This window comes from Solenopsis invicta, chromosome 11, assembly GCF_016802725.1.
Source record: "Solenopsis invicta isolate M01_SB chromosome 11, UNIL_Sinv_3.0, whole genome shotgun sequence".
Taxonomy (NCBI): Eukaryota; Metazoa; Arthropoda; class Insecta; order Hymenoptera; family Formicidae; genus Solenopsis; species Solenopsis invicta.
The window spans coordinates 2,643,999-2,658,880 of record NC_052674.1 but is presented as its reverse complement, the minus strand read 5'-3'; the positions used below and the strand labels follow the sequence as shown (position 1 = coordinate 2,658,880).

General features: G+C 42.4%; 1 protein-coding gene across 19 annotated transcripts in view; it reads right to left on the bottom strand.

Moving 5' to 3' along the window:
- The window catches only part of LOC105194631 (forkhead box protein P1), a 322,192-nt gene that overhangs the window by 52,328 nt on the left and 254,982 nt on the right, over positions 1–14,882 (bottom strand). The window contains exon 1 of one of the 19 annotated variants that reach the window (XM_011159648.3): positions 9,420–14,114. The exons of 17 other annotated variants lie outside the window; for them this stretch is intronic. In XM_011159648.3, coding sequence (XP_011157950.2) covers positions 9,420–9,482 — 63 coding nt within the window. In that variant the 5' untranslated portion in view covers positions 9,483–14,114. Of the gene's footprint in view, positions 1–8,129; positions 9,382–9,419; positions 14,115–14,882 lie in introns of those variants that run through there. One more of the 19 variants, XM_039454868.1, reaches the window with a different exon arrangement.

Here is a 14,882-nt window from a genome sequence, read left to right as displayed (position 1 = left end):
TTTGCGTCGCGGGCCGAATCGATACGATATTCGGCCCACTATCTTTCTATTTCCTTCGTCAGTTTTCCTTCGTTTCAACAATGCAGAAATGATGTAGTAACAGATGGAATAAATATAGAAAAACATTTTTACAAATGTAATTAATTTTAACATCACGAGCAATTTGATGATGATTAAAAAGTATTCAAGAAACTTAACTATTTACTAAATTAAAATAAAAAAATTCTTGATAAATAATTTTAAGTATCAGTACACAAAATAGTATATCAAATTAAATGTTACGTATATTATTTATTCCAAAATTTTACTAAATTAAAAATATTAGAAATAATTTTTACAATTCCAATTTAAGTTTTCATAAGTTTACTTATCGATTTTACAAGTGTTTTTATTTTTGTATTCAAATCATACTTTCGACTTCTTTCACAATAAAAATTTCCTACAAAAACATCAAACTGGTATCGGAATTAACGATGAAAGCGCAGCCGAAAATTTGCAAGAAAAACGTTTATTGAACAATTACGTTTCCCTTCGGCCCACCCATAAACCTCCACGCATAAGGTCGAGAGGCTTCGTTTGCATAGTCGCCGACACCTTGCGTGTCCATTACGCGGGGGTGGCAGAGGCAAGCGCGGGGGCGGATTGGGGGGAGGGGGGTGGTGGCCAACGAGGGTGAGACGGTAAGAGGTGTGAACCGTAAACGCGCCACGTGCGCCAAATGGAAATGGACCAAATATCGCTGCAAACACTCGACCGTGCGAGTATCGATATACGACGCACCCTCCTACATCTCTCCTACCTCCTGATCCTCCCCCGAACTCTACTACGCTCAAGGCACACACATATGGGCCCGTGTGTAGACCTCCGTTTGTCGTTTATATGCCACCCCTCCTATCCCCTCGTCACGCCCGCACACACGTGTGAGTGCGCGACGTTCTGCTCGAAAATTCTCCGGTCATTCGAATCCATCAGGAGCCCGCAAAATATCGTGAGCTACTTCTCTTGTACTCTTTGACGCCTGCAGCATGCGTGTGAGTGTTGGCACAAAACTGTGTATGGTGGAAATACGTGGAAAGAAAACCGTACGGTTTCTAAATGGCGCATATTCTGGCGGTAATACTTTTTGCACGTTGGAGACTGGTGAACTTCGACCCGTTTTGTAAATTAGTTTTATGCTTTTTCCTTTTTTTTATATTAAGCGTAACATTATTTCTATGCTCGACATGTCGAATAATTTCTTTACGTTAATTATTTTTTCTATAAAACGCACCTTTTAAAATATTAACTTAGAATTTTCTTTCATTATATACACAAATATATAAATTACATCAGAATAAAATTCAAATGATGGAACAAATTAAGCCTTCAAATATAAATATAAGAATAAGTATTAATATTTCTATTCAGTATATAACGTAAAAACGTTCAATGAATACTTTTCAATAAATAAAGTTTCGTCAATTTCTAGTTATATCAGTATCAAATTTCCTTTTTAATGTTCCACGAACTTGCCTTTGCAAATTACTTTCCACCATTGAACGAAGTCTTGCCTCTAATGTGAATCTCGTACATTAAACGCATTATCGCGACGGATCAATTAAACTCCCTACTCACAGAACACCGCGAAGAAGGAAGAGACGCGCGCGAATGGAAATAATTCCCTTCTTGCTTCCAGCCGCTTCTTCATTTATCCATTCATCCAATTCGCCGGCGAGAATCGTGGAAAACATGAAACTGCAGCGGAAATAGGCAAAAAGAGGAAGAAGAGAATAAGGACAGATGCGCAAGATGCGAATATAAAGAGCGACAGAAAGCAAGCGAAAGATAGGGAGTGAGAGAGAGGAGGGAGAGAGGGGGAGAGAGACGGAGGATCAACGGGAGATGGAGGGAGCGAGTGCTTCTAACTAAACAAATATGTACTCACGTACTCATTCACCTCTATCTCCCAGTCAGTTCTACCTACGCTCCTAGAGCCCTTTTAAAGACTTTTCCTGCTGCTCTTCCACCCCCGTACCCCGCGACTACGAGCGCCGACACATATACTCGTGGCGGTCTCGACAAAGGGAAAAGCGCGGTTAGAACATGAAACGTTCAAACGTTCCGGCTGTACATGTGTGCACGTTTGCTCGAGCGGTTTTAGCGGCAAGAGAACGTCACGCGATGCCCGGAGTGCTTCCGCGGCGATTGTAGCGAGTCATCGCCGCTATCGCCGGCCGAGAATTTCACAAGTCCTTCAAATGGAGGCTACCCGATACTCGAACTTCGAGACGTATATCCGTCTCCTAGTGTGAGAAGAAGCCACGGAGAAGTTAGCAGTTTTCTAATCGAGTACACATTCGCGCTACGAGCCTCTACGTACGCAGATCAAAGATTATCTTATTTTTACGCGACCGTTATAATGCATGATCCTCTTGTGACTGATATTTGCCTTCATTTGCAATTTCTCGTAACGCGTAAATGAGTCGTTGAAAGAACACGAGTATATCTTCTTGCGAACGTGTAAAAAAATTAATTACTTCTTGCCTGTGTGTATTACATAATTGCTGAAGCTTCCTCTTGCGTTGCTAGGGTCATCGCTTCTCATGGCGCGCCTTGCGCGATTAAAATGTGCATTTAACTCGAGTTACTCATCACAGATCTGCCGTTTGGAATACCGTAGCTACATTGCGAATTCTAAGATGATCAGAACGATATTTGTCGAAAGCCAAGGAAGCGATCGTATCAGCCGGATCGCTCCCAAAGTGCATCGTGCCGATTTCAAAACTGGCATCACGTACGATTAATCGCGATGCGGGGGCCGAGCACGCGTCCCTAACGAAGAACGCGGGTCGAACGTAATCCGCTCTCTCAGAGAGAAACGAAAGAGGGGACGAGAAGCTCCGTAGGGGATGAGAATCACCGTGGCCCCGAGGTGGGGTAGTCGCGCGCTAGATGATATCCAGAGGATTATTCTCTCCCGGTCGCATCACAAACTGCCGTGACAAATCGCCCTATACTTTATGAGACGAGTCTTTCTTCTGTGCGGCCCAGCAGCCGCTCACTCCGTCGGAGCATATATCACCCGAGGCTGTCGATATATTATCGCCCGCGACGCCTACCGTCGCCGCTCAGCAGAGTCAATACACGATGCGCCGAAACAAATAGCCTGCGAGAGACGCACTGCACGAGCGGGAGAAGTGACAGTAGCAGCCGTCAGACGAAATCCTTCGTGGATTTAGACGACGATATATAGGTCTCGAGAATTGATGCAATCGCGTGCCTCGATATATTTTTCTGTTCTTTTTGACGATGTCGCCGGGGTCTCTCGCAAAAGCGCAAACACTGACGAAGCAATGCAAAAGGGTACGGAAAACAATGAAGTGTAAACAAAATCGTGCAATGTTCGAATGCATAATTGCATATGTCATTAGTAAAATTTATGCGATACGATAATTCACGCCTATGAAATAAAGACTGAAGCACCGAAGATTGAAATCCCCATCGCGATAAAACGCTCGCTCGCTGATAGCTTCCCTGCCGAGGATAATAATTTTCGATGCACCCTCGTTTCGCGCCTCTCACAATATATAAGCCCGGCACATTTTTAATTATGTTCTTTCCTATTGCGCGCGACGCGCCACGCGGTGTCTTTTAACGTAGGCTGTATAACTTGTTAATTTACAATTATGATATTCCTGGCCACTTTGTAATCGCGCAGCCGTTTCGCCATTCGGCGTTTTCTCAGCCCTCAGCCCGTCGTAACCCTTCCCATAAATTTCCTGCTTTCAGTGGCCGATTTATAATTACCGCTTTCATATACCCGAAGTGTAATTTGCTTGTGTAAATTCCACATGCTCGGCTCGATGTAGTAATATTTCACGAACAATTCCGAAAGGTATACGGTTTACGCGAGTGGCCACATATTTTCCGCTGCCCACGAAAGATAACGGGGTTGTGCGAGATTTATAATACAATACTTCTGCATTATACCTGCACATTTTTTTTAACTTTATAAAAAAATTTTCGGAACGACCCGGTATTGCAGAGTCCGTAAAATTTTTGCGCGCACCGCATGCAGTGGCAGATATAAAAATTGATACTATTACGCTAATATTAGTTTTCCGTGGAATGTCTTCCTCGAAACGCGCAAGCGCGGTAGCATTCTCTAAATATAAATTAAAATCGAAGCATTAATGCTTAAATTAATAACGAAGTAATTGAGACACGTGTGTCATATAGAATTTTAGAAGGTTTGATAATCCCAGTTTGTACCAAAATGACGCACCGTACAGCGAACTGTAATGCAATTAGATTTTAATAGGACCGTACATTATTCAGAAACGGCAGTTTCCACGTCGATGAAAATTTAGAGGCGATACTTTATGTTTTAATATTCATATGTCACATCAATGTCGAATAAATGCGCGATTGCTGTCCACGATGCTTTATATAATATATGCAAAGTGAATGTGTAACTAATGAAAATTGAGGTGGAATTGTTTCTTCGCGTTTCTATTTTCACGAAGTTTTTTTGCTCCCCCCGTTGACAGACGATATAAGATGAGATAGTAGACAGCGGAAGTGCACCAAATTTATCATGCACTTATTATGAAAGAATACCTTTATAACTTTCGACTTCAAAGATTTATAATATTAAGCAGCTTTCAATTATCAAACTTGAAATATAAATAATTAAATAACATACTGGTAAAAACAGTAAAATAACGTTAGAGATACTTTTCAGTCTCAAATTCTTTAACTTTTTCCCTACCATCCTGAGTATATCGTGCTCGATCGATCCTTGTTCGTACAAGTTTTGCGCAAGTTCAATGCATTATTAAATTATATACATTTTATTTTCTAAAGTAAAGTTTCAACATTTGTTCTGGAAAGTTGATTTTTTGAACCATTTTAAATAGGTGAAAAAATGAACAGTTTCGAGATACCCAGGTAGGGATGAGGCACTGTTTTGAGCATAGTATCGCAAGGATTAGTACTTTCTTGTATTTTACATTTTGCTTTATATACGACATTTTCCTTTGCTTTGAAAATATCCTTTATCTAATAATCAACTAACAATACATTAATAAAAAAATGTTTCGTATACGCGTATATTCTAAAACTCGATTAATACCAAAAATATTTAATCAATTAATATATGTAGAATACATATAATAATCAAAGAAACTACAAAGGTGTTGCGACGTATTGGAAAATCAATTCATTTCGGCATGATACGAATCGCGAGCCGCGTGCGATCGGCAATTTGCGGCTGGTGCGTTTTACGCGGTGCTAATCGTGAACCGCGTGTTTTCGTGGGGAAAAAAATGCTCGCCTCTCTCTCTTTATCGCGATTTCCCCAAAGGTTGATGTTTCGCAGTGCTTTCGTGTGTACGGTGGCGCGGTAGCCACGCGACTGTCGAGCAGGTAGTAGCTTACAGCTTTTCGAGCGTGGAGTTTCGAGGTTTCGCGGTTTCGGGGAGGGATAGCACGAGTGGGTGAGAGTATGGGGTGAAGTGAAAGGGGATGAAGCGTCGGCGCCCGACGATACACTACACTACCCGACACAACGATGCGTGCGACTATCCCAGTGCGTGCCACGCGCTCGACATGACAACACGTATTTTACCACGTTGCTCGTGTCAGCAACGAAGGCAAATCTTTCTAATGGACAGTTCGGAGTGTAATGCCAGTTTTGGAAATAATATAGAATTTTATTAATACGTTTTATAATACGTTGAACTACCAATGGCATCACTGATTGTATTCCTACGTCTCATTAATATATTTAATGTAGCAATTGAATTTAGAAATAATCCATCAATAGAAATTAAAATACCTAACGGATGTTAACTTACAAAGAATTTTTCTTTCAATCAGAAACTTTTTCACTTAAATTCTTGCATTAAAATTGTATAAATATGCAAACATTATACGACTATGAATTTAACAAGGAAACTATGTAGACGGCGAGTTGTTGAAAAACAGGAAATAAAACATAGTAGATACTTGCGAATTATGATAACAAGTTCTTTATCAGTTTTCAAAGTACAGTCATAAATAAAACAATGGCACAATGAGAGTGTAAAATATTTCTATTCATAATTCACTCGCGAGAGTTTTATTTCCAATACGACGATAATAGAGACGTCAATAATGATAATCTTACGATTAGCATATTGTTTGTTAGTATTGCTGAATAATTATTATTTCATTATTAAAACGACACGGTGACGGAACATTTCATAGAATGCAATTTATGTTTAGCTACCAACGCGCGGGCGCACACATATGCACACGCACACACGCACGCACGCACACACGCGTGCGCTCGCGCGCGCGTACGACTGGCATAGAATGCGAAAGGTCAAATTCTAGAGTTATATTTTATATCGTATCCCGTAACAGTTTATATTGCTCGCTGGAATTTCAAATACGGATTTTCTACGAAATGCAACTGCCGTTAATAGCCGACCGCCTACGATCTCGATATCGGCGTATAAATGCAAAAATTGATCCGAATGATTTCAGCAGCTGTTCACAACACGTCAAAAGAGAATAGCACGCGCTTCACTCCACACCTCTCATTTTTTATTCATGGGTCTAGACCTGCTAGATTTGTGCCAAGTTGTATGAGAACGGAACATATATCAGTCATCGTACGCTTACTTGCTACAAAGAAGAATGATGACGAAGAGAGACAGATGTTGATAACTTCTCTGATTTATTATTATTCGACGATCTTTCGCGCTTGCAACGCCGATATTGCGTTTCACTCTACTCGATCATCGTCTTTAAAAATCTGGATGATTCGGATATTCCATTTAATAGTAATTCTTCATTTAAATATCCTTTCAATGCGTTACACTGCTCCTTTAAATTTTGCTATTATTCATAGATGCTTCCGATCTATCGTCATTTTACTTCATTCCCGAGATAATTCCAATTCATTTTCATAAATCCAGTATTTTATATCGTCCCAATTATTTCTAAAATTTCTAAAAATTAGCAGCAGCATTAATGCTAAAAGACGCAAAAAACGAATTATCTAAAAAATAGAATAATCATACAGTCGCGAAAAAAAGGTTACGTTTGATTCGGTTAAACTTTTTTCTATTTCGTTCAATGACATTGTTCGAAAGCAAAGAAAATGTACGTCATTTAGAATCCTCATTGTCCGCGGCGTTTCTTACCGACTTGAAAAACTTTTATAGAATAGGCGCATTCAGCGTTTCAGTAGATGCAATTGCAAGCGATGGCTTGCAAGATGACCTGATAACAATCGCGATCGATAAAGAAAACAGCTTGGCCGACGATAAAGCGTAAACACTGCGTTCCCCCTTTGTCAGCGTGTACACGCGGCATCGCGAACGTGAAACAAGATAAAGCGGAACAATACTTTCGTCGATTAAATGGATGCACTTAGAGGAAATTAATTTTTCGCGCTGGAAATAATGGCATCGGGTTGCTGACATAATTGACGGCGCTTTTTATGAAATAATAACGAACCACGGCTCGCACCTACGCGGGAACAAAGATGTAAGTTGACATATTAATGTTAAATTCGGCGTCAGTCGTAACTCGTACCTTGCGATAATTATTGAAAAGTGTCTGGTCGACTCCGATCAGATAAAAAGGATAAGAACGCGCATATCTAAACAATGTCGTTACAAAGTAGTTGTACAAGATAACAAACAAATTAATTTCTAAAAATAAAAACACGAGAGAACACAAGCGTAATATTCTTTTCGAATTCACGAGAAAAGAAAAGAAAAAAGAAATGTTACAACTAAATAATAAAATACTTCTCCGAGCGCATTAGCGAGCATACAACATTTAAAATGTGCAAACGCTTTTACGGTTATACGTAGCGTATAGTCTCCGTGTTTCAAGAATAGTAACATCCCGAGGCACATCACAGAAAAAAAATGGAGTAACACGTCGTAAAGAGTGGTCGCGATTACAAATATTGCTCATTAAGTCACGTTGTGTTTAAAGTTAGCGGAGCGAGCATTATCGCTTGCTTACTTTACATCGTGTCGCCATCGTGAGAGTTAAGCCGCTTGTTTTAAACGCTTGTCAAGAATTTCGAAGCTGCAAGTGGCCACCGTATCGATCGCTGCATTTCGGCGGAGTTTACGCTTACACACCTGTTTGATTGCCTCGCTCGCTGTTGCTACAAATTGACACGACGTCCTGATAGCACTCGCGACTTTAAGCCGACGTGGTTGCGCGTCGGACTGACTGATGTCATCGGAAACGTTTTCCTTCACTGATACTGTTACATCTGTTACGACGTTTAATCGCGATGTTTATTTTGATTTGTAGTTTATACCACGTACTCCCGTAAACTTATATCTGGTACACAAATATTTCGAAAGATCAATGTACAAATACTGATGACAAACACGTTTCACTTCAACACGACACGCATCTTACGAAATTTTTGTGCAAATGTGAAAATTAACTGGTTAAATTCCATAGCTAGTTTTGTACCCGTTATTTTTACCAATGTAGATTAACTTTGAACTCAGTTTAACTTACTCTTTATCTTTTTTAAATTCTTGGAACTATAAAATGATAAAGAGTAAATTAAACTGAGATCATAGTTAATCTGCTTTGATGGAAATAAGCATTACTCGTCAACAATATCACGATACACGAAACTACAAATTTTCCACAGCACAGTTATGCCATGTTTTAATCGAATTGTTTTATTATGTATTTACGGTGTATATTTATATTTAAATATCATTATTATTACCAACATCTCGTGATAATAATATTAATGATGTTATAATTTAAAAGAAAGGATGTACTTTCTTCTCCAATAAATGCACATCGTTACACTGTCACTTGTCGCATCTTGAAGAAATCACTATTACACTTGTGCCGCACTTGAAAATTATTGCATCCTGTTGCATCAGCGACGAGATCGCCGAGGCAAATGAACATCCGCACCTCCGTGAAGGTACGCTGATCAATCACTGATAACTCCAACCACCGACCTCGTATCTTCACAACATGTGTCATTCCCATGGAGCATGGAAATTCACGCGCGACACATTCGACACACAAAAAGTATCGCACGAATCCACTCCATTCACTGTCAGTGAAAAGTTCGTTACGTTCTCTTTCTCTATCTCTCTTTCCCTTTCTCGCGTGTTCACACACGCCCGAGGAGAACGATCGTTGCGCGATCTTGGTGAACCGTTAGACAGAGAGAAGCAGATCGACAGGTCGCCTCAAAACGAACCTGAGCGAAGAAGAGAGATGGACCTACTGGAAGCGACCGAGAGAGCAAGCGCGAGAGTGCGAGGGAAAGAGAGAGCGAGAGAGAGAGAGAGAGACAGTCCAAACACACGGACACACGTGTGCCCGATGTGTTCGTGTATGCTCACAAGGAAGAGAGAGAGAGAGAGAGAGAGGGAGAAACATACCCCAAAGGTGTCAGAAGGCGCTGGCAGTGTTCCGCGGTATATCTGCCGGTTGTCTCGAGACATCCACGCTCAGTAGGCGATACCGTGTTTGCCACGACGCTGCGAGGCACCCCAGGCAGGCCTCCGAGGGTGGCCTCGAAGGCGGTGGTAGGGCGACTTGCTGTGTTGTGTCGGATGCTACCGGGTAGCGAGTACTTGTTGTTGAGATGCCGGGTACAGGGGTGTAGGGGTGGTAAACGCGGGGTATACGGTGACAGAGAGAAAAAGAGAGAGATAGAGAGGGTACGAGAGAGCGAGAGAGAAGGTGCATACACACAGGAAAAAGAGAGAGGGAAGGGATTGGTGTACAAAAGGAGAGAGGTGGGGGAGCGGGAGGGGAAGGAGTCCGGGGGGTGGCACCCCCGAGAATGGCCTTGCGCAGCTACGTTGGCTGGTGGAGAAAGCGCGGGATAAGGCGGTGGTTGTGGCCACGGGTTGGGTGGATTTGTACGTTGCGGGGGTAGAGAGTGTACGCGAATCTCTAGCGGCGGCGGCTGCTGCTGCTGCTGTTGCTGCTGCTGCTGCTGCTACCACTACTGCTGCTGCTGATGTTGCCACTGCTGCTGCTGCTGCTATAACCCGTTCCGAGCGGAGGCTCGTCCGCTAAACAGCGGACGCGCGAAAGCACGCGAAACACAACTGGGTCGCGACGTGGCTCCGCAGTCATTCTCGGCGGTATAGGGGTGGTCGCCGCGATACGGCCGATGGCGGGGATGCAAAGCGAAGGGAGGAGGGGACGGACACGCGGTACGTGTCGCGGAATGCTGATCGGATCATCGGAGGTTGCTGTATTCGGAAACGAGGAGATGTCTCTGAGGCTGTAGTACGAAAAGGGATGGACAGACTAGGGGTGAACGACTACAGGCTTCGGCGCGCGTTCATCGAAGAAAAGATGAACTCGCTCGCACGCGACGCGACGCGACGCGATGCCGCGATACCTCGCAACTCGACGAGGCAAGCAGCCGGCCGAGGACGCGACAGGAGTGTACACGCGGCACGGATGCGCGCAACTCTGCGGGCGGGCACGACCGGCTGCGCTGTTTTCCTCCCTGCCGTTAAAACAATAATGCAATATTTAACCATACACACGGGGAGCGAGAGAAAGAGCTTGAGCGAGAGAAACCGAGAGAGGGGGTGCCGGCGTCGGGGCGAGAGAAGGTAGGGAGGTAAGGAAAGTAGGGGCAGCCGTAGGGGACGCACGGGGGGCTTTTCCCCCTCCAGAGATACCCGAGAGGCAAGTTGTAAGCTCTTTTCTCTCTCTCTCTCTCTTTCTCTCTCTTTCTCTCTCCCCGGCGTGGCGTTCTCCAGCGATCGCGGTTGCTTCGTGCGCCGTTAGTTGTCTCGGTGCTGCTTTCTCATCGTTTTGTCGCTGCATCTCTCTCTCTCTCTCTCCCTCTCTCTTTCTCTCTCCCACCTTGTCTTTTTCCAAGCTTCCCGATCTGTCTCTCTCTCTCTCTCGCCACCTCGCGCGTGGTGCAAGCTTTTAGGGGCATCTCACCCCGCATCCAGTGCTTTTATGCGACGGCGGTGGGTAACAGGGGATGAGGGCGCGAGAGGGGTACGATATAGGGGCGGACGTTGTAGTGGGGATCGGAGGCGGCGCACGCCTCTCTCTCGAGAGGGATGCGAGGGCCAGCAGCCTGGGGTGGCTCTAGACGCATTCTCCCAGCGATGCAGGTGGGCGAGCGCCGACAGAGAGGATGGAACGGACGCTCGTGCACGCGTATACTCCGTCGTTCGGCTGCCTACTGACGGCACTATCCGAGAAAGAATTATGTTAGACTTTGCGTTGAAAAATATATTACAACTTCCGTATATACGTGATAATCAGACAAATCTGATCTTTCGCTTGATGATACTTTTCCTAGAATAAGGCTGCTCTCTCTCTCTCTCTCTCTCTCTCTCTCTCTTTCAACATCGAGATAGTGATATTTAGAAATACATTTAGATTGTTGAAGATAAAGATACAAGCTTGTTGCTTATTTGCTATTGTGTATATATAATAATTCAGCTACTTCTAAAGAACTTTGTAATTTTTTCAAAAAAAACCTCAGGATATTGGAACGTAAGTAGAAAATTATTTTTCAATGAATATATAATATATCGGCGAAGAACTTCGCGTCGAACAACTAGCAGAAACTTTTGCAGTATACACGTTGTGCCAACGTTTTTACATGTACAGCACGTTTTTCAGATACCATACACCTTATCTTATTTCAACAATCTCTGACACATACGGAATCAATTTTCGATAAGAAAATGCTAAGATGTCTTTTTCATTCATTGTTGTTAATGTTTAATAAATATTTATTATTTGTTAATAAATAAATTATTATTTGCAATATAATAAATATAAAATAATAAATGTGATAAATAGCACATAATTTTCAATTTAATCTATATGTTAAAATTCCGTTAAACTAACAAAAGGACAACAAACAAAATTTAATACGTATACATTTTTGAAGTAAGAAACAACTTTTTCTTTATGTTTTACAAACTTATTGCAATTCAATATTACTTATTACTGCCCCTGTAACTTTTTTCATTACATAGAAAATAATCAGATACAATGATTAAAGAATCAATAGAAAAAGAAAGTACACAATATCAGAGACTAAATCTAATTCAACACATTCTAATTTTTATATTGTCTTGTATAACTCAAACACACTCTTTTAATTGTTTTTCACGTATTGCAAAATGTATATTCTAGACACAAATGAAATAAAGTGACATTTACTGCTGCTTTTACATCGGTCAACCAAAATGTACTTTTAGGTAAATTTTTATCAACGTCTCGCATTTATCGCGGAATTTATTTCTACTATCGACCTGCGTGACGCTATAATTAATATCGCAGCATGTCTAACCAGCGAATATAAACCCTTAACGGTGAGATGAAATGTGGTATCTAAAATTACAATTTTCATCGATTAATCAGAGTAGTGCTCCATGATAACGTAACCAAATTCGAGTTTAATTTGATTATATCAAGTGGACACGTCTGATATTATCTGTCAATGATTACTCATTGTTCATAGGCAACAAATACTGATTTATGTCATTCATTGGCTCTTAATACAGATACCACGAACAGATTATGCCATTTGATCCAGCCAAATTCCGTTCGTTCGGTCAAGAGTTCAAAAGGTGAATCATCAAACATGAACGCACAATTTAATCATTGCATACAAGTAAAATAAACGCAAATAATTATGAGTTTACCTCTGTATTTTTTTTCTATTTGAGTATTGTCTTTAATTAATATTTTTGTGTAATGTGATGAATTGATAGAATTGCTTAAGTGTTACGTCGCACTCGAGACCAAGAAATAAGTAAGGTTAACTTAATGTTTATGCAATCGCATTATTAATTATATTAATGAAGGCGTATCACTATTAAATAAACTCGATTATAATACATACTGGTACATTAATTAAGTTATACCATTCTGACGAACGCTGCGAGAAAAATCAAATCGATTGTATCGAGAAACGGTTAGTTAAAAACCAGATAGAAGAACATCGCGAAATGACGTTACGTTAATTAATAGCCGCTATAGCCGAGCGATCGCTATAAGTTAAGCCGTGGGGTCATAAGTTACACGAAGAGATCGAAGTTTTCGATACGAAAGCGTCTCGTAAAACGGGGCTTCGACCCGTGTCATAAATTTGCAGTATAATTCCAAGAATAATCGTTAGGAGCAGATGTTGCTAACAATAATCTAGGTAGGTATCAGCACAGGTCTACTAAAACATTCCGGAACCGATCCATTGATATACGTCGTGGCGCGCGATAGGTACGAATATAAAACTGTGTCGGGTAAGATTGTGCGCATGAATCGCGCAGCTAGATAATGCCGCGCCGGTGATCGAAGTCGGATATGAGAGAAGCGAAGAATCGATATGAGAAGGATGTCTGCGCCCTGTTGAGTTCCCATTGCATTGTCACAGGCTATAGCATACGCGAATACATTGTAATCTATTATTTCCGTACACCTCTTTGCGTACAATCACCAACGTTCCAATTTAATAATGTTTATAATAATAATTTGGTTAGCCAAATAAATAGAAACGTAACTCGCTTTGCATTCTCCTATAAGCAAATATGTCATTTATGAAAATGTGAAATATCTATATACACAACTCTCTTTTTATCTTTGCATTATGTGAAATAATTTATAATAATATATATTATATATGTTATACTCATCCAATTAATCTTACACTTTTAACTAAATTATAGCAATTAAAATTCTTATGGAGGACGCAGCTATATCGCAGCCATTCGTTAATTATCAGCGATATTAAAGCCTTCTCCCGAAATCGTTCTTGCATTCCCCAGCATAATTCCAAACGCTACTCGCCGGATGCTGGTAGCTCAAGCAGCAAAATTAAATAAGAGTCACGCCTGCATTCTGCGAGGCATTTCTCCCCCGTCGTTACGAGCAGATACGAGGTTGGTCCGCGTACGTAAGGTAGGTACTCGGAAAGGGTCATCCCAGGGCCCAGCCGCTATCCGGGGAGGACGATCGAGACGGGTAGGTACAGTATGGGGGTAGCTTCGTAGTCCAGATAGCCGGTACACTTAGCCGCGTGTATAGCCGTTCTCTCTCTCGAGGACAAAGTAGGGGCGCCGATGGAGGGGGCAAGAAGTGGGGCCGGTGGGGGGTGGGTGGCAAGCCGTGGGGGTGGCTACCACCCTTTGCAACCCCCCACCAGCGCAGGAGTCGCGTCGCCGACGCTCGGCCAATAAGGAGGCCCGCCGACACAGAGACAATTCAAATGCTGCGCCAATAACAAACGTCTTTTGTTGTTACACGGCAAACTTTCTTTTCGCCTGGTGCTGCTGTTTGTGCCGTCCCCGGGATGCCCAACCCTGCGGGCGCCCGCCACCACCCCCTGACTGCAGCCTCCACACCTCGCGACCGCCCCTTACCGGCGATTCTGTCCGAGGGATATTTTTCTTTTTGCCTTTTCACTTCTCTTCCTCCTAGCTTTTTTTTTCGCCATTCTGTCCCTTCGTCTCCCTCTCCCCCGCGATCCAACGGAGCGTCAACATATTAAAACGGGGAGAGACAGTAGGCGGCGGCGGCAGCGGCGGCGGTGGCGGCGGTGGCGGCAAGAGGATCTGCGCAATGCTGACATTGCCTTTCCGCGTTTGTCTGGGCCGCTGCCTTTCGGCGCTTCCGTCTTTTTCTCATTCTATGTTGTAGAGCGTCTCGACGCGCCTGCCTCGTGATGGTCATTCTCGCGAATATCCACTCCAATTCTCTTCTAGTATCATCGTGTCGCTAATTCGTGTATCCAAACTCAGGACTGTTGTTTAATTTTCATCCCCTGAAGCGCGAAGAATCGTAGTTAAATATATTACATTCTTTCTCAGTTGCTAATTCGATATAATGCAACGAGATACGTGCGT